The 27,826-nt window shown below is 37.2% G+C and overlaps 1 protein-coding gene across 1 annotated transcript in view; it reads right to left on the bottom strand.

Moving 5' to 3' along the window:
• LOC128737976 (uncharacterized) overlaps positions 1–27,826 on the bottom strand; it is a 77,418-nt gene that overhangs the window by 9,050 nt on the left and 40,542 nt on the right. Inside the window, 4 exon segments of the mRNA XM_053832769.1 lie at positions 6,075–6,263; positions 7,381–7,458; positions 15,098–15,474; positions 25,635–25,804. Of these exon segments, the coding sequence (XP_053688744.1) occupies positions 6,075–6,263; positions 7,381–7,458; positions 15,098–15,474; positions 25,635–25,804 (814 nt within the window).

The raw sequence follows: 27,826 nt of genomic DNA, 5'->3' as shown, positions 1-27,826 counted from the left end.
GCGATGTATATTCCGTGGAGTATAGCTTGTCAAGAGAGTGGAAGTCCCGAAAGCAGCTGCATCATTTTGGGCAAAACCGTAGATGCTGTCGGCTACAACATAGCAGCCAGTCCCGCACTGCTGTTGCTACTGCCAGCAATGACGACGTATGGTAACGACATACTGGTAGCAGTAGCAGCTATTGCAATTTACTAAATTAAATGACAACGAATTATTACGTCCCACGATGGTAATAACAGGGGACAGAAGTTGTTGGAAGGTGGAAGAGTAGGTACTTTACAGTTGATAGTGTGTCGAGTAGAACGTGGTAGGAAAACCATAACATACGAGTAGGTCTGCTGCAGTTCCCACCGTGGCGAATACGTACGCAATCTGACACGAGACCAAGCTACCACTTGGGCAAACTTGTTTGCGAGACAGGCAAATGCCATGATTCGTACTAATGAGAAATGAGAAGATGGGTTTTCATAGATTCTGACATGTTTGATTTGGTGACCTTAGAGTGAAAGAAAGCACGAAGTTTATCGTGACATCAATTCGTTTGTGCACAATTCCATTACTTAAATGAAATTTTCCAACGCGAATAGTTTAACTCACCCATCTGACGGCAACACATTGCTGATGTGCGGCTATGTTGGTGGTCGTTTGCATCAGGAAACGATTCCACTATGGGAAAATGATAAGCTGATGCGAGATACTTTTAGTAACATGGTCATTCGTTTTAGTGCTGGTTACTAATAAGATCCATTTTTGACTTTTGTGTAAGTATGTATGTATATAGGTAGGGGAAAGCCACCTTCATTTCAAGGATTCACCTATGGTTGCAAGAAGAACGACTGTAGAGTCGAAATTGTTCACTGAGTAACTTTCACGTAAATGCTGTAAAAAGGGCCATAAGGAGTTGGGTGGACTTGTACGCAGAGGCACTTACGCACATTCCACGGGTAGAATTCCTATCAACATAAACATCCGGTTACTCGATCAACGATTTCTCGCCAACTTGCGTGATGGTTTGTTTATTCAAAAGGGAAGGGCGTTTGAAACTCCCATCGGGCCTTTAGGGGGTGCCCTCTCCCAGGTGATTCTGGCAGATTACACATACCCGTCCTCCAGACCTCCATTTGTTTAACACCCCTGATCTTAATAACAATGCAGGTATATGAAATCTATACCTATAAAAAAGGATTTCTGTCTGTCTGTCTGTCTGTCTGTATGTCCGTATGTTCCTTATAGAATCGATAACTACTGAACCAATCGGCGTGAAAATTTACAAGTAGAGGGTTTTGGGGCCAGGAAAGGTTTTAGTGATGGTTAGAGACCCCTCCCCGAACTAAGAGGGGGGGGGCTCCCATACAAATGAAACACAAATTTCTGCATACCTCGAGAACTAATCAAGCAAATAGAACAAAATTTGGCATGTGGGTGTTTTCGGTGACAAGAATTTATTCTATGGTAAATTAAGACCCCTCCCCTCTTTATAAGGGGAATTATAACTCCTCTCCCATTTAAGAGGGGGGCTTCCATACAAATTTCCTCATAACTCAAGAACTAATCAAGCAAATGGAACCAAATTTGGTATGTGAAGGTTTTCGAGGGCAAGAAAATTTTCAATTGTGAATTAGGACCATTCCCCATTTTAAGAGGGGGGGGCTCCTGTACAAATAAAATACAAATTTCCTCATAACTCGAGAACTAATCAAGCAAATGGAACAAAATTTGGCATGTGGGTGTTTTCGGTGACAAGAATTTATTCTATGGTAAATTAAGACCCCTCCCCTCTTTATAAGGGGAATTATAACTCCTCTCCTCTTTAAGAAGGGGGGCTTCCATACAAATTTCCTCATAACTCGAGAACTAATCAAGCAAATGGAACCAAATTTGGCATGTGAAGATTTTCGAGGGCAAGAAAATTTTGTATGGTGAATTAGGACCCCTCCCCACTTTAAGAGGGGGGGGCTCCTGTACAAATGAAATATAAATATCCTCATAACTCGAGAACTAATCAAGCAAATGGAACCAAATTTGGCATGTGTGTGTTTTTGGAGACAAAAATTTTTTCTATGATGAATTGGGACCCCTCCCCACTTTAGGAGGGGGGCTCCTATACAAACGAAATACAAATTTCCTCATAACTCGAGAACTAATCAAGCAAATAGAACCAAATTTGGCATGTGGAGGTTTTTGGAGGCAAAAATATTTTCTATGGTGAATTAGGACCTCTCCCTACTTTAAGAGGGGGGGCTTGTACACAAATAAAATACAAATTTCCTCAAAATTCGAGAACTAATCAAGCAAATGGAACCATATTTGGCATGTGGGTGTTTTTGGAGGCAACCATTTTTTCCATGATGAATTGGGACCCCTCCCCACTTTAAGAGGGGGGGGGGCTCCCATACAAACAAAATACAAATTTCCTCATAACTCTAGAACTAATCAAGCAAATGGAACCAAATTTGGCATGTGGGTGTTTTTGTAGGCAAGAATATCTTCTATGGTGAATTAGGACCCCTCCCCACTTTAGGAGGGGGGGCTCCTATACAAATGAAAAACAAATTTCCTCATAACTCGAGAAATAAACAAGCAAATGGAACCAAATGACATGTAAGTGGTTTTGGAGGCAAGTTTTTTTCTATGGTGAATTGAGACCCCTCTCTTCTTTAGAAAGCGAGTTATGACCCGTCTCCCCTTTAAGAGGGTGGGCTTCCATTCAAATGAAATGCAAATTTCCTCTTATCTCGAGAACTAATCAAGCAAATGGAACCAAATTTGGCATGTGGGAGTTTTAGATGGCAGAAATTTTTTCTATGGTGAATTACGACCCCTTCCCCTTTTAGGAGGGGGAGCTCCCATACAAATGAAATACAAATTTCCCTATAATTTGAGTACTAATCAAGCCAATGGAACCAAATTTAGTATGTAGATTTTTGAGTCTTGAATTTATTTTATGATAGAGACCGCTCACCCCTGTGGTAGGGGGATATGGACTCTCATACAAATAAAACAGAAATTTTTGCGAAACTCAAAAACTAATCGAACTCGAGAAATTCGAGACTCTTCCATAAAACATTAATCAATAACAAGACCTATCTACAAGTAACTCTAGATCATTCAGGACGAGACGGCCGCGAGTGTTGCCGGCGACCCGCCGTCGGAAGCGCCGCCCACTGTGGGGAGGCAACTCCCCGCAGAAATCACTACTGTCTAGGTTTATTTATTTTCCTAGGTCTACCTGGGTTTCCTGGAACGAGCGAGTAAGGAGAGGATCGCGAAATGGTACTTTCCACAAAAAAGTTTTCCGTGAAATGGTATATTCCGCTTAAGGTTTTTCGCAAAATGATATTCGGCGTAATGTTGTACAATCATGGCGAATATTACTATCCGCTTTCTGGCTATGCAATGAGGGGACAAGGGAGTTGTTTTCTGCTTTACTGTGAGGAAAAATTGCAAATTTGTATATTAAACTGCCCATTCCAGGTAACTAATAAGCCTTAACGTAAGCAGCAAATCAGCGTATCTGGCATTTTATACTGCACGTTATTGTATGTTAGCTTTTTGACTGCATAGGTGTTGTAAATTGCCATCCAAAATTGTACTCAAATTCTTCGTGTCGATAATTAGCTGTAAATTAGCATTGTCAGCACTATAAGAAGGTTATCAGTAAAGTAGCTGTATATTTTGCCAAAATAGCATTTAAGTAGCATTTAAGGCGACTTAAAAGCTTATTGGCCTATATTTGAATAGCATTGGTGTTGCTTATTGGTTTTCTGAGATGCTTTCATAGTTACGTAACTGCTAAAATGAATCATCTAAGGTTAAACTCCTCAGAAACTTGCAAAACTCGAGATTGTGACAAAGATCATCCGAGATTCATGATTTATGTACAACACAGGTTAATTTGTGGCAATACGAAGTTTGTCGGGTCGGCTAGTTTGATATAAAAATAAAATAGTAGATGTAAAATAATAATCACTGGGCCTATTTCATATATAACACAGCATAACCTGCAAATATAAATAAAAATACTATTTCTATAATTGGTAACACAATGCAGGAGACACAGTTTTGACTTTTTTGCAGCTAAAATAATTTTTATACAAAACTCACAATTGATGGTTGTAATGATGGGCAGAATGCAAGATCGTGTGATCGACTGCAAGGCGATCTACGAGAGGATGTATATGTTATGGTTCGAAGGCTGTTTCTTTAACTATGCCGTCATAAAAGTCCACACGAAGGTAGATCCGACGACGAGAAGAAAGCATTCTAAGCGCTGCCGGAGGCAACATACGGTAGCTATTCGCCACGGGTCATCGGAGATATCGCCTTCGTCGACAGAGAAATGAAATGATGGTCGTTGTTTGGCCCCATATCCTGTACAGCAACACGTACGACAACGGAACGGCCAGCGATTAACGGCAGCTTATCGAGGTCTGGTGATCAGAAGCACTTTCTTTACCCGCAATAATATCCACAAAGCCGCCTGGTGGTCACCTGATCAACGAACATTGAACCAAATCGACGATATTCTCATAGATGTCCCGCCTGGAAAATCGCCAACATACGCTCCCTACAAGGTGTGAATATCGACTCGGATCAATGCAAAGTAGCAGTCATGTGCGCTCAAAACTATCGATGGTATATACTACGCGACAAAGTCAAACCTGCTGGGTCAAACATTCGGCGATTAGACAACCCGTTAGCTTCTGAGTGCACGAAATAGAGAGGAAAAAAGAGCCTAGAAAAACTATCTAAGCATTGCAACGAGGGAGAATTTGGTCAATCATAAACGAGCACGGAATAAGTTGGACACAATCCTGAGGAGTAAAAAGCTCCATAAAGAGGTCAGAGATCGTAAAGATCTAGAACAACCATACCAGGCTAATGAGACGCGCAAGCTCTATGACAAGGTGAACCAATCTCATAACGGATGCACACCGAAGCCTGATACGTATAGGGACAAGAAGGCAAACCACCTGCCGGCAAACGAGCGCGAGATGGTCGACATGTGGAAGCAGTTCTTCGATGAGCATCTCAATGGCGATAGTTACAGAAGGAAACGGAACGGAAGTTAACCTATGCAGTTAAGATAATGCACGAAAACGGTTATCCGAACAAACTGACGTTGCTGGTCAAAGCTCTCCTAGACCGATACATCAATACTAGACACCTTGGGATGGCGAAGACAATCTACGCGAGACTAAAACCGGATGCTAGAAGAATCGAGTTACAAACCAATGCGTTAAAACCCAAATATATGGTAGGAAGAGGCTTTAGAGAAAAGAACGTTCGCCTCCCACGAACAGTGAGGTGATAAACCACTTGCTGGGTTGATGAGCTAATTTATTTGGGATTTTGTGCCACCGCCGATAATAATACGAGTAATAACATTCATCGACGGATTCAAACTGAAGGTCGGACCTACTTATTCCTCCTCAAAACGCCTCAATGAAGTCAAAAAACTGACGATGTACATGGCTACTCAGACCGGTAGTCCTCTACGAACTAGAGTCTGTAACTTTTCTTACGGAACAGACGTGCACTTACCGTATTTGGACGAAAGGTGATGTAAACTAGTTTTGGCAGAGTACAAACGCAAAGCGAAGAGTGTCGCAGGCGTAGGAACCACGAGCTGCAGGCACTGTTTGAAAAAAGTTTCCATTGTTCACCTGACGAAAGTCGGAAGACTACGGTGAGCCGGCCACGTCGCAAGGATGCCCGACGACTATGCATTGAAATCTCTTCTCTTCGACACCGACAGTGTTAATAGAGGGGCTCAGCGTGCTTGATCTTTTTACATTAATCAAATACAGTTTAAATTATTAGACTGTCATATTTCAAGAATTTCATCTGCTAGAAACTCTACCACGGTTTATTTACAATTTACATCATTATACAAGATATCACGTGTTAATATAAATATACATAATGAAAAATGTGAACTAGTTGTATACTACTGAATATTACGTTAAGATTTTTATCCCATCGCCAGAAATTTTTACAGTCTAAAGCACATTTACCACACATATCATTTATCGGAATCTTACTTTCATACATAGATTTAAATTATAAATTACCTTAAAATCCTGTTGTTCACGTCGTAATGTGTCGCTTGCTCCTTTATGTTTAATTTATGCCCATCCGGCTGACGCAAAACGATCATGGCGTGCAGGCCACTCGGTGGAGTCCGATGATTAATATAATATTTACATGTTAAATTGCGTGGATAAATGCCAGGATAGTTGGGCGATCGTATTCGGCAGATGCTGTGCGGGTTTCAATGTGGAAGAACGATACAATACAGATTTCCCATTAGTTCGTTAGTCAGTAGCTTGGGGTACGGAATGTGAATCACCAGCACCGGTACCGTCAGCTTCAGCGATGCTTCCCAGTGAGAGAAATGACGTATAGAAATCGATTTTTCATTCGGGTACATATTCTGAAGCATTTTGAGACTGCTGAAGCCAATGAATGCTTGAAGCGACTACTACGGCACGACGGATGCTGGTGAAACAACATGTGACACTGTGTCGGAAAACTGGCTTAGATTTTATTAATACAATCAAAATATTAAAATAATATGAAAAAGAAAAACAAACAAAAACACGCGTACTCGTTATTCAACATATCTACACAAAACTTATCAAACTTTAACCGGTAATTTTTGAAAGCATTGTTAGATCTTTAGCTTCAGTGTGCATTTTGATTAGCAACGAATTCAGTTAAATTATATGAGTCAATCTGAACGATTGAAAATAAATTTGATAGAGTGAGCCCCTTCAGATGCTACAGATACGAAGTTGGACAATTTAGAACCGGTCAAATTGGAAACATCAGCTAACATAGCCGAGTGTGCTGCCTTCGCCTATCCCTATCACTACTGACGCCACACAATTGTTATAACTATCGATGGCTGAGAGCGGTTGCTGACAAATCTAGTTTCGCTCAACACTGTGGCTTGATGGGTGGCTCACTATCAGCATTGGGTTACGAACGGGGGTACATTGCTGGGCTACAAAAAGTTGGTTAGCCATTGCTGATTTGGCATTTAAAATGATAAATTGTTCGATTTACGGATAACCGAAGTCACCACAGATTTACTCGTTGCATACGAATCATATAGAAGACAAAACAAGAATCAGTACTATTGGTTTTGTTGAGAGAAACTAATAACAAATAAACTGTATTCACGAATTCAGCTGACCAACTGACTTACTATAACGTTATAAGAGCAATCCATCGCTTTAGAATAAAAAATACTCAGTTGAAAAAGCGCAATATGCATCAAAATCTAGCATGGCTTATGTCTAAACAATTCTATACTTTACGCCCAGATCATCCCGTAGGTGATGTAAAGTGACTGACCGATGTAAACTGACTTACCGTTTGTCGCAGTCATAAAAATTTCTATTGCAGTACGTTTCCGGAATGAGGTCACCATTCCATATCCTGTTATCGTACCTAAAAAATAATAATAAAAAGGTATAAGTGACAAAAAGAGCCTGAACATTTCAGGGTAAACAAGGTAAACTGTTGGATAAGAGGGAACCCAGGAAATATGATTGATATGGAAGTAATTTATTTCTGGAGAATTTCATTATTACCAAGTGAATACCGTCTGGTCTGCCGGTGCACAGTGGAAAATATTGGGACAAAACACCCAAAATGGAGTTGTAGTTTTTCATGAAGTATTATTTTTCTATGAAAGTAGACAGACTAAATAACTTAATTCCAAAATATCAAAGTACTGGGAATGATACAGCTTTTTGGAGAAATTTTTGAATCTGAGGTTTGTGGGACAACTTCTCATATTTTTCATTCAACGCAAGTTTCGAAAAATTGTTTTTAATCGTATCCTGTTAGGTATTTGCATACAAAAAAAACGTGATTTGGTATTGAAATGGTTATAGATTAGCACCTTATTTTGCAGATTGACGAAAATCAAGTACACTCTAAAATATATTTGCTTCAAATCTCCAAATAGTAACACACATGTGACTTCGCATTTTCAAAGTTTAGCATCTTTTTTTGGGAACGGAAGGTAACCGTCATTTTTTCATATTTTATGTAGAATTTAGTCTACTTTCCAAAAATCATATCCGCATTTTGCGCAGATTTTATAGAACCATGTGTTTTTAGGGAATTCTACTTTGTAATTACTTCAAGCAATACTGTTACAGATATTTTTAAAGTAAATCTTTGAGCATTTAGCAGGTATAGGTTAGTACCAGGTCGGCAGAGCAGAAGTGACACTTTGATATTCAAATTCTAGTGAATAAACATGGTTATTGGCTGGAGAAAGCGCTATTTTTAAAATTCAAAATTTATTTTTAAATGTGGCGCAACCTTATGATTTGCTGAGTGTTACAAGGTCATTACTACTTCTCCTAATTATCCCAATGCAAAAAACACAAAATAAAAATAATAGTTCAAGTAGTTATGAAACCTTTCTTAGAGAATTATTTTAGAGACACCCTAATTATTGATTTTTTTAATATTTGAAAACTTTAAGTTTTAGTGGTCAATTTGGTTCACAGTTATATACAAAATATGTAAGTTCCATGCTACTTTGCCAATTTTATTAGTTTTGTCTCAGTTTTGTTCTGACTGGCGCCACTGTGCGGTGTACCCGGGATGAATGTCAATGAAAAATGAATGCGGTCAAATAACAAAATCGGGCATGGAAATCAGTAGCTATGTTAACGGCTGCCGAAGAAATGAAGATTTTTTTTGGAACAGCATTGTTTATTAAAATTATAATAAATGGCTACGTGTATCATTGAAAAAATGAATACGTGGGTAAATAAATTTATGATTTAAATTTGTCATATTCACGAAAATAAATGTCGAGGCCAATTGTTATTAAAAAATATAATTTAATCCATCTAGGTATTTGAAATAAATCTTTGTTATACCATCTTATTTACCATATAAGATTCAAATCGACACCTGGGACGTCACATGTAAAAAAGGATTTCAACTCATCATTTATTTCACCGAACATAATCAATAAATATCATAGAGAACAAAATCCATTTATACATAGGCGAAGTGACTAATCTACAAAAATAGAACTGCATACCGGAGCAGCTAAAGGTAAGTAAATATTTTATCTTATTGACGGTTCAAAGTAGCCGGCAAATTTCCAGACATCCTAATGCAATGAGCAGATATTCTCTTTAGCCCATCAAATCGGTGTTAAATTTCAATTCAATTGAATCCAATTCGGTATTCAATTTCGATAATTTCACTAATTTTATTTCGAAAAGTGGAGTTTTTTGTTGCTTCAATAAAGTGTATAAATATTGTCGAATATTAAAATTTTTGTTCAATAAATCAAGGCCAAAGTAACCCCGTACCCTACTGAGCGAAAGTAATGATGTTTAACATCTTCACTTAATTATTGAATTTTCTTAAAATATGTATAAATAGTTTATTTTTTTAAATCTAATATATCCGGAGATATAAGCAAAAGAAAATAAGAGGTTCGACAATAACCTTTAAAACCATTTTCATTAAAAAATTAGGCGCTTTCATTAACCGGAGTAACCAGCAACATGTGAGATTTATACTTTCCGACTTGAAATAAACAATTTGACAAAATTTCTTGGACGTTTCGCGTGAAATGACCTTAATATATAAGGCAATGTACATTGCAAATTATTTAATATTTAATGCACTGTAAATTATTGTAAACAACTTTGAAATTGGTTCGAAAATCCGCGTAAATCAATTGTTTGTGAGCTCTACAGCCTAAAGAACTCAAAAAAATGAGTATAAGGAGTAGACCAAGCTCATGTTTTTTGGCTTGACCTTGAAATGCGGTCAAGCATATACATTAATATTTTTTGAAACGGTGGTTCTACAATTGATGAAGGGACGGTAGGGGAAAGAAATCTACAGTAGACGGAGCAAGAGGCACAATTTATGTCTAAAAATAACCCACACCAGATACGTCGCTACCTTAATAAATGGGTTGTGCAGTCTCCTTTTGCCCAGTGCCTCTGCGGTTCAAAGGTACATGGGTACCAGCGATTCGCATGCCCTGACGGGTGTTTTGGGTTCGAATCCGGTTATAATCTCAGATTATAGCTTGGTTCGACCCATGCACCTATGAATTTTTCAACACTGCTGACACCGTAAATAGGTCTCCAGCGGTTGAAGAATTCGAGAAAAAGTGATCATTTGAATCGATGAACATCCCTCAAGAACATACACTACTCGCCTGTCTCGCCGATAATGCACGTATCAGCTTTGAATTTTATCACGAACAGAACCTCATTGTGAGCATCAGAATTCGTTCAACAATTGAATATTGAACATTGAGTGTGTTCGATTTAGCGGATATACGATGCCCGGGGACGCTGGAAAGTATTCAAAATAATATTCCCACGAAAAGGGAATAGTTTAAAGTAGTGTTAGTGGCTTTTCAAGCAGCAGAAGGTGCGAATTCGCACTTTTGCGTTGCACACGATATTCGTATATTCAGCGATGCTATGAAGCGTGAATGTATGTGACTCATTATTATAGGCGAATTGAACCACTCGCGTCGATGTTTTCTCATGATAAAACCGTGTGCGATGCGTATATATTTTGCGAGTCTTCCAACCTCTGTAGGTCTCGCATTTGCGCTTAGGGGAAGAAAGAACTTTAAATCATCTATACCCTATAGTAAATAGTTGTGTTGCTTATTTTGTTTTTTGTTTGATTAAAGTTAGTAGTTAACTGCTTGCCAATTCATGTTTTTATTGAATAGTTATTTAGGCATTCCGAAAAAAATCGGCCTTTCGTGATTCGGCCTTTCATGATTCGGCCTTCTGTGACTGTTGTTGAAATTCGGCCATTTGAATTTCGGCCATTCGTGATTCGGCCATTTGTGTTTCGGCCATTCGGTACCAGCCCGGACAAAAGGTAGGAATCATTTTCATTACTTTCGCCTACCGTCCCTTAATTAATTGTAGAACCATCGTTTCAAAAAATATTAAAGTATAAGGAGTGTTAACGCTTTTTGCACGAAACTGAAGTGCAAATTCAAACAATCGAATTTGCAAAACTGGCGAAAAAAAATCTTTCGATTTTGTCTGTCTTTTGGTAGGGGGTATGAAATGGGGAAGGCAAATAAGAAAGCGACCAACATAGCTCTTGCCATCTCAAACCCCTACCTAGCGCCTCCATGCGGCCATACCCGGTAATGTTCTATTGAGTAGCTGAATATGCGATGATGCTAAATAATGCACAAGGATATCAGAAGGAAAAATTAAATTAATTATTAGAAAGTAATATTAGAAAGTAATATTAGAAAGTTCACATTGGATTAATCGGTCTGGTTGTGATGTGCGTGGAAGGTTATAGTTATAGAGGGTTAAACAAAATCAACTTTCTCACGTTTAAATGTAAACACTTGACTAAGAAAACATTTGTTAACGTTTTGCTCCGAGGATGAAGGCATAGACCTTCGAAACGTCAGCCGAAAACGTAAAATAAAGTTTTCGTAAGAAACCCGAGACCGAAAAGCCACATCTTTTAATACAAATACAACGGTCTATTATAATTATCATTAATTATTAGATATTAGATGCACTGATGAAAACTCAAATGACGCAATTATATTAATTTTAACGGATTACTAGTGAGATTGTTCTACTTTTGCCCATATATGCTTTTAAAGTGGGTGTTCAACTAACGTACCCATTTCTACAATCGTAAGGACACGGCCAGGTGTATGGTACTTATGGTGAGTACGGTTGTCTATGCTATGCTATGCTATTTTGTTTGTCTTTTGGTAAGTTTTTGAACAACAAATAAAATCTATACCTAAAAAAAATTAATTTCTATCTGCATGCTACTTATTTACATATACACTGAAGTCGCTTTTTACGCAGTTTTTTTTTCACGCGGTTTTTTTACGCGACTATTTTTACGTGATTTTCGGAATTTACGCGGTTTTCGGAATTTACGCGGTTTTTTTACGCGGTTTTTGGAATTTACGCGTTTTTTACGCAGTTTTCGGAATTTACGCGGATGTGCTCAAAACGTCTATTTTTTCGCGTAGTGTTCTAACCGCCTCGTCAGATATGTGAAAATGCTAATAAAAGTACACATTTAAATCCATTTTTGTTCTCTTTGTGCCTTTGGAATTTCACGCACTAAAATAATTTAACACAGAAGCATAATTTTGTAAATTTTTTTATGCTTTTAAGGGGTGCAATAGGAAATAAAACTGTTGTAAGATTTTCATTTATATAAGTACTTTCAAGATAGATTTGTTGCTGAATTGCTGGAAACTCTGTTCTACTACGTATGTGATATGTATTCTTTATTTGATGATTGGGAACTGGCAATTTAGTCAATTCAGTGCTTCGTGCAGGTCGACAGAGGCCAGCTGCTTTTTTACTGATTTCAGTACTTGTTTCCACTATCGTTTTGTTTATGCTAAGTTGCTAGTAGTAGATAATAATCTGTTATGAACAGTTATGAAACGTAGAATCGTGATGGTTTTTGCCAACACCACAGACCCCCCCCCACCCCCTTGAAATTGGCATGCAAAATCGGGGGGTAAAAAAATTATTCGTCGGATATAAGTCAAAATATTTTCATAAAATCAATTGTCTGTGGGCTCTACAGCCTAAAAAGCTCGAAAAATGAGTATTAACGCTTCTAACACGGAACAGAAATGGAAATTTCGAACAACGGAATTTCCAAAAATCGGCAAAAAAAATTTCATTCGATTTTGTCTTTTTTTTTCATATATTTTGCAAGGAAAATAATAACGGATATATAAAAAGCAAGAATAGCTTTAGTTTTCACGTTTAAACTTTAAGTAAAAATGCTAAAACGCAGTTTTTTTGCTCGATTAAACAAATCTCTTTGTATTTTTTGAAACGATGGTTCTACAATGGATGAAGGGACGGTAAGGGAAAGTAATGAAGAAGGATTTTTTTGGGAATGGAGGGGAAAGAGTGGAAAGGAAGGGGGAGGGGTAATAGGGCGCTACGCTTAACAAGTTGTCATTGTGACTCCTACCTTTTGTCCAATGCTGGAAGGTGCATGGGTCGAACCATGCCCCCCCTTCCTTTCGACTCTTTCCCCTCCATTCCCAAAAAAAATCCTTCTTCATTCCTTTCCCTTACCATCCCTTCATCAATTATAGAACCATCGTTTCAAAAAATATTAATATATGCCTGACCGCATTTCAAGGTCATGACTAAAATCACGAGGTTTGGAAAAATCTCTTTGTGTTTTTTTCGCCCTCGGTTTCGCGGTTCAGTTGCAGAAAATTAAGCTGAAGTGAGTTATGAGCTCCGTTCCAACATACCCTATATTCCCACTTGCCCCGGGGTACCTCATAGAAAAATTTTAGACAAAATAACAGTTACAAACTTTATTCAAAGCTAACAATTGCTATTTATTAGATGAAAAAAGTTATACAACGAAACTGTTATGTAACCCCTAAAAAATCTAACTCTTTAATTGCCAAATTAACTACTGTATTATGTTTAATGTAATGTTTAGCGTCTTAGTAGAATACCTGAAACGATAAAAAAGAAGAAAAACAAAAGTTATTTATATCCTTTAATTCTACTACTGTGTTTTATTGATAAATACGTATATTAACATACTGATTAAGGTCTCACGTCGGGACCGAAATACGTATTTATCAATGAAACACAGTAGTAGAATTAAAGGATATAAATAACGTTTGTTTTTCTTCTTTTTTATCGTTTCTTTTATTGCGCTTCGTACGTCTATCTAAAGTAAATTAGTGATCTGGTGAAATTGCACATCTTCACAGAGGATATTGTGCCTTGCAGCAATTTTACGGGTCCTACGCAAATTCATATTTTAATGATTATCCTGTACTTACCAAATACATTAAAAATATACTTGTCAAGCAAGGATTGGTGCAGTGGGGAGGCAATAACAAGAAACTGATGGTTCAAATTGCTAAATTGCAAGCATGTGTGGGACACGCAGAAAATAACCACGCAAATAATTTTCGCGCGGGAGTCTAAAAAGGTGAAATCTCCGCAATAACAAAGCTCTATGTTTTTCAATTTATAAGTAATCGCTGGTTTTCTGATTTTTTTACGTAATCATTAAAAAAGACAAATATGCGTTGAGTTTCCTTCCTTTATTCCTTTCCAAGTTACTTTTTCAGCAGCATTTGCCTAGCCACCAAAAACAAACTTTACAAAGATTTGACCTCATTTCATTCGCGAGGTGCTTGTTCCAGTCTACTTCTATAAATTTATCAGTTAGGAATCCTACTACCAAACTCTTCGCCTTTCGGTTCGTTTCTAGAAATAACTTTTTCCGCAACTTCTGTCAGCAACTATAACACAGACGCCGCATCTAGAAACATCTGGACATGAAAACTGCAATTCTTAAATCCTAATCCACCAGATTTTCTAATCCTAATTTGTATGTATATATGTATGTATGTATGTATGTATGTATGTATGTATGTATGTATGTATATATGTATGTGTGTGCAATTTGGAGTAGAGAAATTAAGCAAAACTAATAAAATTTGCAAACTTGCAATCTTTCTTTCATTTCATCATGTTTCCCTAATTTCTGATTCTACAAATATTTTCGTCTGGAAAAAAGATTGAGTGCGTGTATATGTTTCTATAAACTACGTAAATATCGCTAAAAATAAATAAGGTGTCGATAAAGTAATTTAACTAGGGCTCCTGTGCTTTTTTTTTTTAAGTTGTAGAAGGATATTTGCGATCTGTATTAGTTGCCTAAATAATGAGATGATCACTGATTACAAACAGATAGTGAAATAGAACTTGATGCTATAAAACAAAATTTTTTATTACATAACACAGAATCTAACCACCTTCAACATCCTCTTCCCCCCACCGTGTGTGCAACGTACTTTATGAACGTTTCTTTATTGCGTTTAGCGAATGCTTAACATTCACTTGTTTGCGTATAGCTCATTCGCTAAAGCGAATTAATGAATTAGCATAATAACAATCAATCAATATTACTATTTTGCTTCAACTTTACCAATGACAAAGATGAAAAATCGTAATTATTGATAAACATGAAACAAACCCAAAATTGAAATGAAAAAAGTCTTACTAACCTTAGTTTTGCATCGGTATTGCGAAGGAATTTAAAGATCACTCTAAACTCTAGTCCGTTTCCTACCCCACCTGAGCCGCCTCTTCCATTGCTACTAACGCCACTGATTGGTGGTAACCGATCCAACCGCAAACTTACGTTGACCGACCGGGTTTCACTATAGTAGACTGTATATCCAGCGGCCGTTCCGCACCACCGACCATCTAAATTAGGTAAGCCCTGTTCACGAATCGTCATAAATCCCTCTATGCATGTTTCGTGGTGTCCTGCTGATTGATAATTGTGGTCACTAAGGCCACCAGGTATTAATCCTGCTCCGCCGCCGAAACCATTCACACTGTGCACAAATTTTCCTATGCTGAATTTAGCGAAATTGAGCTGAAACAAACAGAACAAAAACGAATCAATACCATTGAGCAGTAATTCGAATGTCGGTACCATTACAACCTGCTAAGGCTTTAATGATACCAAAGTCGATGTTGGCATCGTAAGAATACCGGTACATATTAAAGGAAATACTGAATGTTAAAAAAGTCTCGCAAGGATTTAAACCACAATGATCATTAACAGCAATCGACCTTTTCACTGTTGTAGTTATAAGCAATATTTCAACACTCGCGGCTATTAATTGTAGTGCTATTTAAGGCCAAGCCAGTGCACTAGAGAGAGAAAAAAGACAAAGCAAAACTTTCAATGAGAGTGCACTTTTATTAGATTGTTTCAGGTACAGGGTTTACACACAATGATGTATTCGAAAAACTATGTTGTAAACTATGTTCAAGATTTTTAAAATGTTATCTTTCTCGTTCGCTCCAACGCTGTTTGATGCTAGCGCTGGCTCGGCCTTAACAGGAACTAATTAAAACTATTCAGTTATTTTGGTATATTTTATACGATTTAATGAATTGGTTGTAAAATGAAATGGAAACGCATGGTGTATTGTTTTTCCTACAAGGAAATGGATATTTTCGGCAAATAAGAATCAAAAATATCATGCTACTTTCAGAAATATCTGCCTTTTCCCAGAAATCCGTGTAGAAATATCCAGGTGACAGATTAGTGGTTCAAAAGTTACGACTTTTTAAAGACATTAATTGCAAAACACTTATTTTTGGAGCCATCGTAGCCCAAAAGTAAGAATCTAGAGGACCTATAGTAAGAAAATTGACAACGTAACTCAGTGCCGCGAAGTGTTCTGTAATCATTCAACTTAAATAAGCTTCAATAAAAGAAATGACACGTAACACATATTCAATTCGTCGAAATCAATTGGCTAGAAGGTTGATGATAAGCTTCTGAATCGGTTGCTTTAAAACTTGCGCAGTATCACAAAGCAAATGTCGATGAACGGGGGGAGAAAACAATAACTGCAATCAAACAGCAACGAATCTCAAATTATTATTACGAAACCAATTCATGCTGACTCAAAAAAACCGCGCATATTTGAAACAGACAGCTTATAAAATTTAAAGTTGAAAAAAGTTAAATTTTATAAAGCTTCCAAGAATTTTTCGAGCAGCATTGAATTGAGTCACGCGAAAATTGTTTTGCAAAAAAAAAGCTTTCTTTCCTGCCAGTTAGGTTTCATCAAGGTGAGTCAAGTGAGTCTTGACTAACCTTGGGTTTCATGATGACAGGACAACTCGAGAGAGTGAGTTGCTTTGTTAATTCTTTTATCAAGGCTTCTTTAGGAAATGTCTTGAACCAGCTGTCAACTGCGCCACCCTGTTAGTGAAATGGGAAAGCTATAGAATGCCGCTAGCTAGTTACACGCTAAATCCATTGCTCATAGCAAGCAAGTTGATGTACCAATACATAGTCAGTGGAAACATTGTGCATACCATGGCCAACGCTAGTTACCATTCTGCTAACAGAAAATCAGTATAAATTCTTTTAAATGCGTTTAAAATATTCCTAACTATTCTAATTAAGATTGCCTCTAGAAACTTTTTATTCACCTTTACGTGGATTTGTTCATGAGCAGTATGGTTAGCATTGGTTACCATTCTAATAACCTTAGCTTCTATTAGCAAAATTTCGCATAAAATTTGGACTGAAATATACACAAAGTTTTAATCATGTTGGCCTATAAAAACTCTCTATCTTCCTTTAAATGAGTGAGTTAATTCAGGCACCGATCGCACGCTCGGCATTCACTCAAAAAAATCGACATGTCGCATCCACGTGAAAAATCATGTAAACTTCTGTACAGCAACTTATGTGAACTTCATGTACTAGTTAATGGGAAAATTGATAAAATTTACCGGGATCGCACGTAAACTGGTTAGTATGAGTGCGAGTTACCAACAATTCACGTGAATGTTACATGAAAAGTGTGATGGATGAGAATTACCTATGTTTTCACGTGAACTTGACGTGCTAATTTTTTTGAGTGTTGGTCAGTAGGATATATCTATTGTGCAAATTGTTTTTTACGCAAAACTTATGGTTTTAAATTTTATGTATGACAATCAAACAAATATTTTTCAATTATCACTCAGTTTATAATTCATACGCACGACGCCTTTGAATATCGCTCTGCCAATCAGGTTTTTAATTTTAATTTTATAAGTTATATTTATTTTATTTATCAAATATTTGTAACGCTCGATTTTGAAGTACAATGTAACAGTTCGTCCTTTGACTCAGCACGATTTAAAGTAAACTTTCCTCAGAACGTGGGTCCATTATTCTTATCGTGCATAATTAAAAACTTTCAACAAATCCCTTAAATCCTTTCAGTCCCTCGGTCCACTTACTGACGGTTATATTTCCGTCAGCTGATTTCAGAGATTGAATAGTTGAGATTCTTTGGGAGCTTAGGCTGAAATGCCGCAAAACACATGGTAAAAGCAACTACTTTAGTACTAGATTTTATTTATTAAAGCTTTCTACCGACACTGTCATTCATTGAGCAAACACTTCTTGTTGGGAAAACAGAAAAGAATAGAAAACTCTTAATGCCTTTTTTCTACGAAAATGTGTTCGAGTCGGTAATGTTTAATCATAAAAAAATTCTCACATAACAGGTGAACCAAACGAGAATGGACATAATCCAAATTCAGGCAAAGCATGTATGCAAAATAGTTTGAAATAGAATCGGAAGAATCGTCGGTTCGCAACTCAGTGATAATGCTTTTAGAACCAATTTCTGCCGTGGGGACGAGAGTTATAGCACCCTTTCTGTACTGGATATTTTGTCGCCAGTACATGCTTCGTCTGAAGCTTAGATCATTTAGAAATAAAGCGCTTCATTTTAGCGATAGCTCCCAGTGGTCAAATTCATAAGCTTTGAAAGTGTTTTGTTGTGTACAAGCAATTCAACTCGGTCTATTTTTTGTGCATTTTAAAACTAACATTGCTCTGATATACGCGTGCATGGCGCTTTATCTCTGCATATTAGTGTTGATAGGAGGAAATGCTTATCAATTTAAGGACTATATTGGCACGTTTCACTGTGCCTGATTTTTAATTTCAGGTACCTATAATAATTTTAAGTTTGTCATGAGATTTTCGAGCCACCGTAAATCTCGCATGTGCATAATATTTCTCGATAAAAATTTTCAAACTATAGTCATTATGTAGTACCACTACTATTATATTTTATTTATAAAAAAAGGTGTATTTTTGATCTTAATTTTCTTAATTACTGGCTTTACAAGAAAATTTCCGAATATCTAGGTTAGTCTCATACAACCGGTGCTTACATACTGAGAATCGTTTCGTATGGTAATTTAGCATCGTTTGCTTGCGCGTCTCGCTCGTTGCATTTTTCCGACAGCGGACAGAAGACCATTTTGAATTCATTCAAAACCCAGTTAGCTTCGAGGTACGATGCTGGTCTAACAAGCTAGTCGTCGTATGTTCGAATCTCGGCTAGGCGGTGCTTGCTAGTTAGAGTCAATAGGATCGTTGCACTGGCCCCGTAATTTTCCTGTACTCTTACAGCCGGCTGCGAAGTCTGCCGATAAAGAAGGGTAATGTCTAAAGACGGTATAAACCCATGGCTTTGCTTTTATTTTGAATTCATTTGAGCACACTTAGATGTGCTTATATCTCGCACAGTCAATGTTTTTGATGAATTGCCAAATAAACCAAATAGCCATAGCTTTCGTGCATAGCAACAAATGTCTATCGGTATTTAATAACTGACTGCGCGCGATTTCGAATGAATCGAATATGTTGATAGCACACAACTTTCGCTGCGATAAACTGCGATATTCTTATATCGGTATGTCGGATAACTACATGTTGGCCACGTAACCAAAACGTCCTCAAATCGTACACGAGCTCGAATGACAATGATCGCACCACCTGCCTCGGTGGATCCAGATCAATTCCTTTCTACTAACAACAACTCCTTCCTGTGACACTTGTGGATGATGCAAAGGATTCCTCGATCTCTAGTAGCAGCAAGTGTCGAACTAACATTCCTTTCCCTCCCAATTTGACCTGCATGGGCTTGGCCAGCTTTGCTATTGATCATCACAAAGAATTAGATCACCAGAAAATGCACACTTAGAATGATCTGCTACTCCCAAGCATCATTCTGATGGTTCTTTGTGCAATTTCAGCTGATCTAGATCAATCGTGGGCAACTCACGGGTGGTCAAACTATGCTATGCTATGCTAAAACTAACATTGCTCTGATATATGTATTCATCTTACAGTAGAGGCATTCCGCGGGGCTTCGCAAATGAATACTAAATGTCAATTTCCGATTTAGCTGAAACGTAGCATAGATGTTCTCTATAAAAAAAAAAGATGTCATTTTATATCAGTTATTTTTTTAGATCTCGGCTACTTTTTTAAAAGGGCGCATTAATAAATGGTATTAATGAATAAAATACTTTACACATGGATAAATGGTTTGTTTGATCGAAATGCTGTCTCCAGCAAAATTGTAGATAACAAAATTACACTGTTAAAAAAACACGCGCACAGTAACAATTTTTTTTTTCGTTGAAAAAACGAAAAAATAAAACTAAAATGTTAAATATTTCAAAATATTTTTGGTATTGTTAGTATTTAGTATAAGCTAGTCAACTGCCAAAAATTATCTTTATCGGTTAATTGACAAATTTTAAATCGCAGCACTGTAAAATTTCACTCACTTCGGTCCATCACTGAGTGCAACCATAGATATGTGAATCAACCTAAGTAAAAATCCAACCACAGGAAGTGGATGAAAAACGATCATCTATAGAATGTTTCCTTTCTCCTTAGGCATATAATGCTGTGTACAGCGACAACATCACCTCGGTAGATCGTAAAAGTATTATGGTACGAGTGAATAAAATGTACAAGAAAATAAACCAAGCATCGGAGTGGAACCCATCATCATCAGCTCATCATTATCGAGCAGACAGACAACCCAGCCGAAACCTTAAACGACAAACAGTGCCCAGAATAGGGTTCGTAAGCTGTACGACTAGATGCTGACAAAACGCGATAAATATGTCTTGGTCGATGGTACAACTTATTCGAGAGCCGATTTCAATCAAATCCCGAGGATTCTACAAGGTTCATGCTCGCGGCGTTTTTGGGACAGATAAGACCATGAATTCAAAAGTACACTCAAGTACTTTTTTACACGGTTGTTTTTTTTCGATTAGTGAAGAACGGTGCAACTGAGGGAGTATTTACAAACTACGGGACCATTTATAAACTACGTGACGAAATCGATAATTCTTGCTATTGGTATTGTTTTAACCAGACATCCAAATAGTGGTAAAATTTCCATAAGAATTGGATCAAGTAAGAATGGTAACGTAGGGACTTGCTAGCGGTATTTGCGGATGGTGTGCAAGAAATGGACAAAATCCTAATTTTTTCCCAATTATTAACCACTGTATTAGAACACGAAAATAGGAATATATAGTTATTTATTTAATCAAACATTGTCAAACATTGTGAATGGAGGTATTTTGAAAGGCATAAAAAGTAACATGGGGAAAATTAGCTCTTTGTAGAGATCTAAAAGCTTAAATTTGATGAGTGATTTCTTAAAACAAACTGTAAGCTTTCGACGTATTTTGACTCTATTAAGAATTGGATTTTATGAGATAATTTTTCTATTCCAAATACTTGTTTGCAAACAATAATGTTTACAATATATTTTTGATTGTTTGTAGTGTTGCAATAATCTAGATATTCTCAGATATTATTCAAAACCCGAGAAGTGGGCAACAATTGGGTGGTGGGCAACAATTGGGTGGTGGACAACAATTGGCAAACTACCCTATGTATGTATGTATGGAAACTACCATCTATTTCAGCAGAACAACCGTTCACGGCAATGGGCAAATTATTATTCATAATCTTGTGCTACCTGCTAGGATGTATCAGTCATCGGATTTCATCCATCCGATTGTTTTGTGCCGAAAGCATTATTGGAACTTCGAATTTCGCAAACGTATTTTTTACGAAATGAAGGTACGCAGGGGCTATTTGAAATGATTTTTTCAAAGTTCGTCTTCAAAGTTCTCTAATCAAACTATAAAATAGTTGTTTTCGAATCTGCTGGTGTTATTTATTAGCTTAGTCCAATGACTCTCGATAAAAAATAACAAATAATAATAGTTGTTTTAAATAAACCGATTATTAAAATTGTTGATGCGTATGTGCGGTCGTAGCGGGGTAAGTTGAAATTCTGAACTAGCATGCGTTAAATAGGGTACAGGAGAGTATTTTCAGCAGGTTTCTAAATTCAGCCTATTTGCCTTTTCTTTGGCCAATAAAAATACTTTGCCGACATACAATTTTAATATGTTATAAGTATTTTTTCAAGACTGTAAGTAATCTACTATTTTTTATTCAAAGAACGTCAAAACCATTTGTTCTTCCACTAAAACTAGGCGATAGGCCGAAAAAATAGATGCCATCGCTTAATGGGCTGAAAATACCCTCCCGTGCCCTATTTAAATTTGGTTTCTCTATTTACGTAATATGTTCCACAAGCCTGCAAATCTTCAGAATTGTTACGTAACTAGATCATATGTTTGTAAGCGGAAGGTAGAGAGTATGATACACCAAAGTGAACATTGAGTTCTAGACATGAAAATGAAGAAAATTGTCTCAAGGCCATACACTCCTAGAATGAATGTTTAGAGTCTGTTTTATAATTTTATTCAGCTCTGAGACTAACACTGCAATAAAAACGAGTGAAAAGATCAACAAAAAAGTTTAAAACATTCAGTTAAATCTTAAAAGTTAAAAATGAAATATTGCTCCAAGCAAAAGCTTGTTTCGTCAATATTAAATACAGATTCTCTCGGAAGGAATGTTGCGGGTAACATCTCAGAGCAAATCGAAGTAGCGAGAGATAAAAAATGAATCAGCAGCTCGTTTCATGGCAAATTCAACCGATTGTGGCTTCATCAAAGATAAACCGTGCCGGCGCTTGACATTTAAAAAATAATCATCTGCTGGGCACACTATTAATGAGCAGATTTAGACAACCCGAAAAAATGTTTGTTTAAAATTTTCGAATAGCAAAAAGTAAACAAAAGGACAAAATGCATTTTGTCACTTCGATATTCCATTTATGACAGTGAGAAGGAGCATTTAGGGAACCTGTTCAGTGAAAAAATATTTAGCAGCAATTCATCATTTCCGGAGAACATTGTCGCTCCCGTTTCAACTTACCCCGCATTTCAGCTTGCCCCGGTGTACCTTATATCATATACCGAAAAAGTTGAGATTCGCTACAATGATTTCACGTGAGAATAGTCATCAAGGACAATCTCCTTTATGACACCCGGATGTCTACAAAATAATTCACATTTAGATAGTCAAGTATGTATGTATGTATGGGGGGGGATCCACCATCAGTTCAAGGTCCTGCCAGTGTATGTGGGTAGTCTTACAGTAGATCCAAATTTGATTGTCAAATGAATTTTACACTAAAGCTGTTGTAGAAGGACCAAAAGGAATGGGGCGGACCCACAAGCAGAGACACTTGTGCGCATTCTGGGAGTATAAGTATTCCCTCCCAGCATTGGGATCCTTACATGTAACAATCAATTTCGCTGCACCAGCTTTAACCCACGTGATGGTTTGTTTGTTCGAAGAGTGCAAGATAAATATTGTTTCAGACCTTCAGGAGTTCCCTCCTAGTGCTTCCGGTTGACTCCTCACTCCATCCTACAGTCTTTCTCTCAGTTCACATTTAGATAGTCAAGTGTAACAAAAGTGGTCGTTCTAGCATTCGCATCTATTCTGGAAGAGTGCGTTGTGTCACATATTTACAATCAATGCAGTTCATTACGGTTTGATTTTTTTGTGCCGTTCTATTCCGCAGCACGTATAAATTATAAATATCATAACTCAAAACGGCGTCATTTACTGTCATTTTGGCGTGACGTGTCAATTTAAATTATCCTCTAATTGAATATCATAATCCAATAAACGGCAAACAGTACTATTTCAAATTAGCATATCGAATCAATTGTGTTCTTTAATTCTGTAATACCCAACGCTCCGATCACGCTCAACGAACGCGCCAACTTTCCGTCCACTTATAGCTAGGAAAGTTGTTTCATCGTCATCGGTTGGTAATTTAATTTCAAACTCCTGAAGCAGAATGCAAATTTAACTTTTCCTTTCAACTTCACATCCCCATTTCTCGCAGTCAGTGGAGAAAATACCAGTCAGAACAGCGTACGGCTGAACAGACACCTGTTCAACTCATTATTGCATAAGTACAAATAGACCGATTGACAGTGCAAGCCGCACCACTGGTAATCGCAAATCTTACACTGTGCTTCGCTTTGACAAAAATTAAAATTGAAATAGGTACGTTTACTGTAGATTGTTATTTTACCATTTCAGATTCAGTGACTGTCTTCATTAGCAGCATACCATGAACAGTTGGTGTTGTATAATTCCGCATGTCTCATTAGCATGCGACAGTTTTCCCTCCTGGGAAAAAGGTTTCGAAAATTTTGACATTGAAGCCTGGGGTCAATTTAGCTGGACCAGCAGAAGTAAGAGTGTTACGAAAGTTATAATCAAAATGAAAACGAGCTGTCGATAGCAATGAGAATTGGGAACGAACATCAACAAAAGTGGACATTAGCATTGTGAACTGATAATGAAGGTATTTCGTTTCTTTAGTCATAATACATACAATATAAAGTGAAAAATATCCAAAGCTACAACGCGCGCGCGTGTGTGTGTGTGTGTGTGTGTGTGTGTGTGTGTGTATGTGTGTGTGTGTGTGTGTGTGTGTGTGTGTGTGTGTGTGTGTGTGTGTGTGTGTGTGTGTGTGTGTGTGTGTGTGTGTGTGTGTGTGTGTGTGTGTGTGTGTGTGTGTGTGTGTGTGTGTGTGTGTGTGTGTGTGTGTGTGTGTGTGTGTGTGTGTGTGTGTGTGTGTGTGTGTGTGTGTGTGTGTGTGTGTGTGTGTGTGTGTGTGTGTGTGTGTGTGTGTGTGTGTGTGTGTGTGTGTGTGTGTGTGTGTGTGTGTGTGTGTGTGTGTGTGTGTGTGTGTGTGTGTGTGTGTGTGTGTGTGTGTGTGTGTGTGTGTGTGTGTGTGTGTGTGTGTGTGTGTGTGTGTGTGTGTGTGTGTGTGTGTGTGTGTGTGTGTGTGTGTGTGTGTGTGTGTGTGTGTGTGTGTGTGTGTGTGTGTGTGTGTGTGTGTGTGTGTGTGTGTGTGTGTGTGTGTGTGTGTGTGTGTGTGTGTGTGTGTGTGTGTGTGTGTGTGTGTGTGATTTCTATTTTCAATCATTTCTTCTAGCTAATAAGTATGTGATTACCTTCACATAAATTTACCAATATAAACATTAATCATGAACTAGAAATTCATACTAGAATAAGAACAAGAAAAAACGAGATATTTGTCTTCTAGCTATCAATTACGCACCATCATCGTCTTTGCCGGCTGGCGAAACATGGAAATTCACTTTTCAACTTTTACTCTTTTGGTTAGGTTGGGATAGAAAGCATCGAAGCGTAAATTCCACTTTCATTGCCGAAAGAAGCTTTCAGCGACTGCTTCTCGTAGCCGACACGGAAAACGCATTTTTCACTTTCAATCACTCGTTCTCAGTCGGCATTTCCCGACATGAAACAACAATTCAATCACAGTGTGACAAAGATTTGTGTACCTACGATCGAAGCTGAATATGCAGGTCAGCAAGTGAATCAAGTGTCTGAGGCAATGGTGTGTTTTTCTCTCACCAACGCTAATGGAACTGCGAATAAATTGTGTGAAAAAATTGTAAATAGCGCTGGCTACGCTACTGTTTACCGATGAAGTAAAACGATAGCTATAATTTCTATCTCAAATCTGTCATTCTGTTGCTAAACACCATCGAACTAACTAGACTCATAATACTGAAGATAAATATCGTTCGTTGATTGAAACGTGCATTATTTCCTTCATTTTTATAGGTATTTAATGATTAATTAAGTATAATTAAGAATAATGTAGGTAGTTTTCACGGTCACTTTTGCAAAATAAGTTTTGAATATTAGAACAGAGCCGAAAAACTGTCTAATTAACCTGTTAAATTATATTAATTAAATTTTTACTTTACCTGCACAATATCGCCGTAGATACCTCCTGGTGCAGAAAAGTTAAGATGACACAGGAAAGGATGTGCATTGTCAACGTCCTGTTGCTTTTCTTGGAATTGTTGTAACTGGTAAGGTTGAAGCTGTAACTCGTAGGTACGCCCAACTTCGCCATACAGAGTTCGGTTACATACTGAAAAGAAACACAAGCAAATAAGTGTTGGATACTTCCATTGATTAAAATACATATATCACTGAACGGATTCAACAAATGTTCGCATATAAGTTAGTTTTTCCATAAATTCCAGCTGATTGATAAGACAAAAAAATCATTTGAAAATCATTTGATTTTCATTTGATTCGATAAAGAGGCGTTTAAAAAATGCTTTCTTCCACCTTAGTGTGAATATAAATCTAACAAAATATGCAATAATGGGTGACAACTATAATTTTGCAATTTTTTCGCGGCCCCTGTACTCAACAATAAACGAGCACAGAGAGAAATGAGAATATGTATTTGTTAACTCTCTCTCTCTCTCTCCTCTTTTTGTCAATATTTTTTGTTTTTTTTTATGCTTACCCCGTTTTGCTTAAAATGGCGTCGAAACAAGAAGCATATCGGAAGCGAGTTGAACACTTTTACGAAATGCCACAAAAATCTCGGCAAAAAGTATACGCTACAGCATTAAAAAGCGAATATGTTGCGGCATCGACTGTTTACCATATTCTAAGATGCCCAACAACTATTCGCAAGCAAGGTAGTTTTTTGAGAGCTTGAGAAAAAAAAATCCGAAATTTTAGTTGCCACCCGTTATTAATAAATATCTGAAAACGTTGAGGTTCGTCTTTTGATCTAGCACGTAATGAAAAATCGGATATGATTCAATGTTAACCACATGAGCAACTTACGGCCATAAACGAAGGTTTTTTCAATCCTAATACGTGTGCTGGCGCCTAAATTTATTTCTTATTTTTTATTGACAATGCGACGCTATTAGATTTGATTAGATTAGGGAAATATTATTACCAGGCAAACGTGCTCCACAAAAAGAAATCACTGCAATTACTACTCAGGTCTCAAATTCTAGAAGCTTTCGAATGCCTAATTGTGAAATATTCGATTGGTTGCCGACTCCGTAGCTTATAATTTGTTACCGTTAATCCGCTTTCCGTAATTTAAAGAGATTAAATTTTATGTTCACTGCATAGTTTGATAATAAGTGAATTACTACACGGTCCTGTTGCTGAAGATTGTGCGAGCAAACCCAGCAAACAGTTGCAGTCGGTGCTATTCATTGTCTGCCACGAAAACTAACAGCTCCATAACCACCTCCACCACCATTGTGGTGCCATTGAGCGCAAGACAGAGTACTGCGCTGTTGGTCAGGTAAATTGGTCCGCATGCAGTTCCAGCGTTTTTCAGACTAAGACTGTGAGCGGACCGGAAGAATCACATTTAACGAACGGCAGCACGATGAAAGCCGCTTTATTTGCTTGATCCGGTTTTAGTTATATATTTCCAACAACTACCGCTTGGTGTGGTGGAAGTTGTTACAGTTTTTATGTGTAGTGCTAGATAGAAAGTATCATGAATAGGCGGATAGTGGAAAGAAAGAAATTTCAATTCTTTTCAAGAAAAAAAACACAGGGACAAATGAAAGCTTTTAGTTGTGTATAAAAGTGATTAAGTGCTAAAACACGAGTGGAGCAAGCAATTTATATTTAAATTTATCAAAAAGTTATCAGCTAATTTAGCACATCTTAAAAGAAAGTTATTGGTTTAATTGTTAACTCACTAATAAAATGAAGTGCATTGTTCTCTTTACGGTTAAAATCAAATCAGGACAAACTGTTAAAAAAAGTTAGAAAATGCAGTTATTTCCCGATTTTCATGTGTAGTGAGACGGTGAAGTAGGATAAGGATCAACAGTCGTATAGTTTATTAAAAGAAATATCAATTGAACTGTTCGACTAAAACTATACTATATATACTATATAATACTATATAAACGACTATATTATAGACTATAGTCTGAAAATTGCGATTTTCGGCCAAAATTATTTTTTAGTTTTAAATTGATTCTATATTATATTTATCACAAAAGAAATGTTTTAAACTCATAAAAACTCATGTTTAGGGTGATTTAGGGGAGAATGATCAAATGCTTCATGCTAAATAGTTGCTTAACAAAAAATAAAATTATCTTCCTCTCGG

The sequence above is a fragment of the Sabethes cyaneus genome, chromosome 2 (assembly GCF_943734655.1).
Source record: "Sabethes cyaneus chromosome 2, idSabCyanKW18_F2, whole genome shotgun sequence".
NCBI lineage: Eukaryota > Metazoa > Arthropoda > Insecta > Diptera > Culicidae > Sabethes > Sabethes cyaneus.
This window is presented reverse-complemented; position numbering and strand designations above follow the sequence as displayed.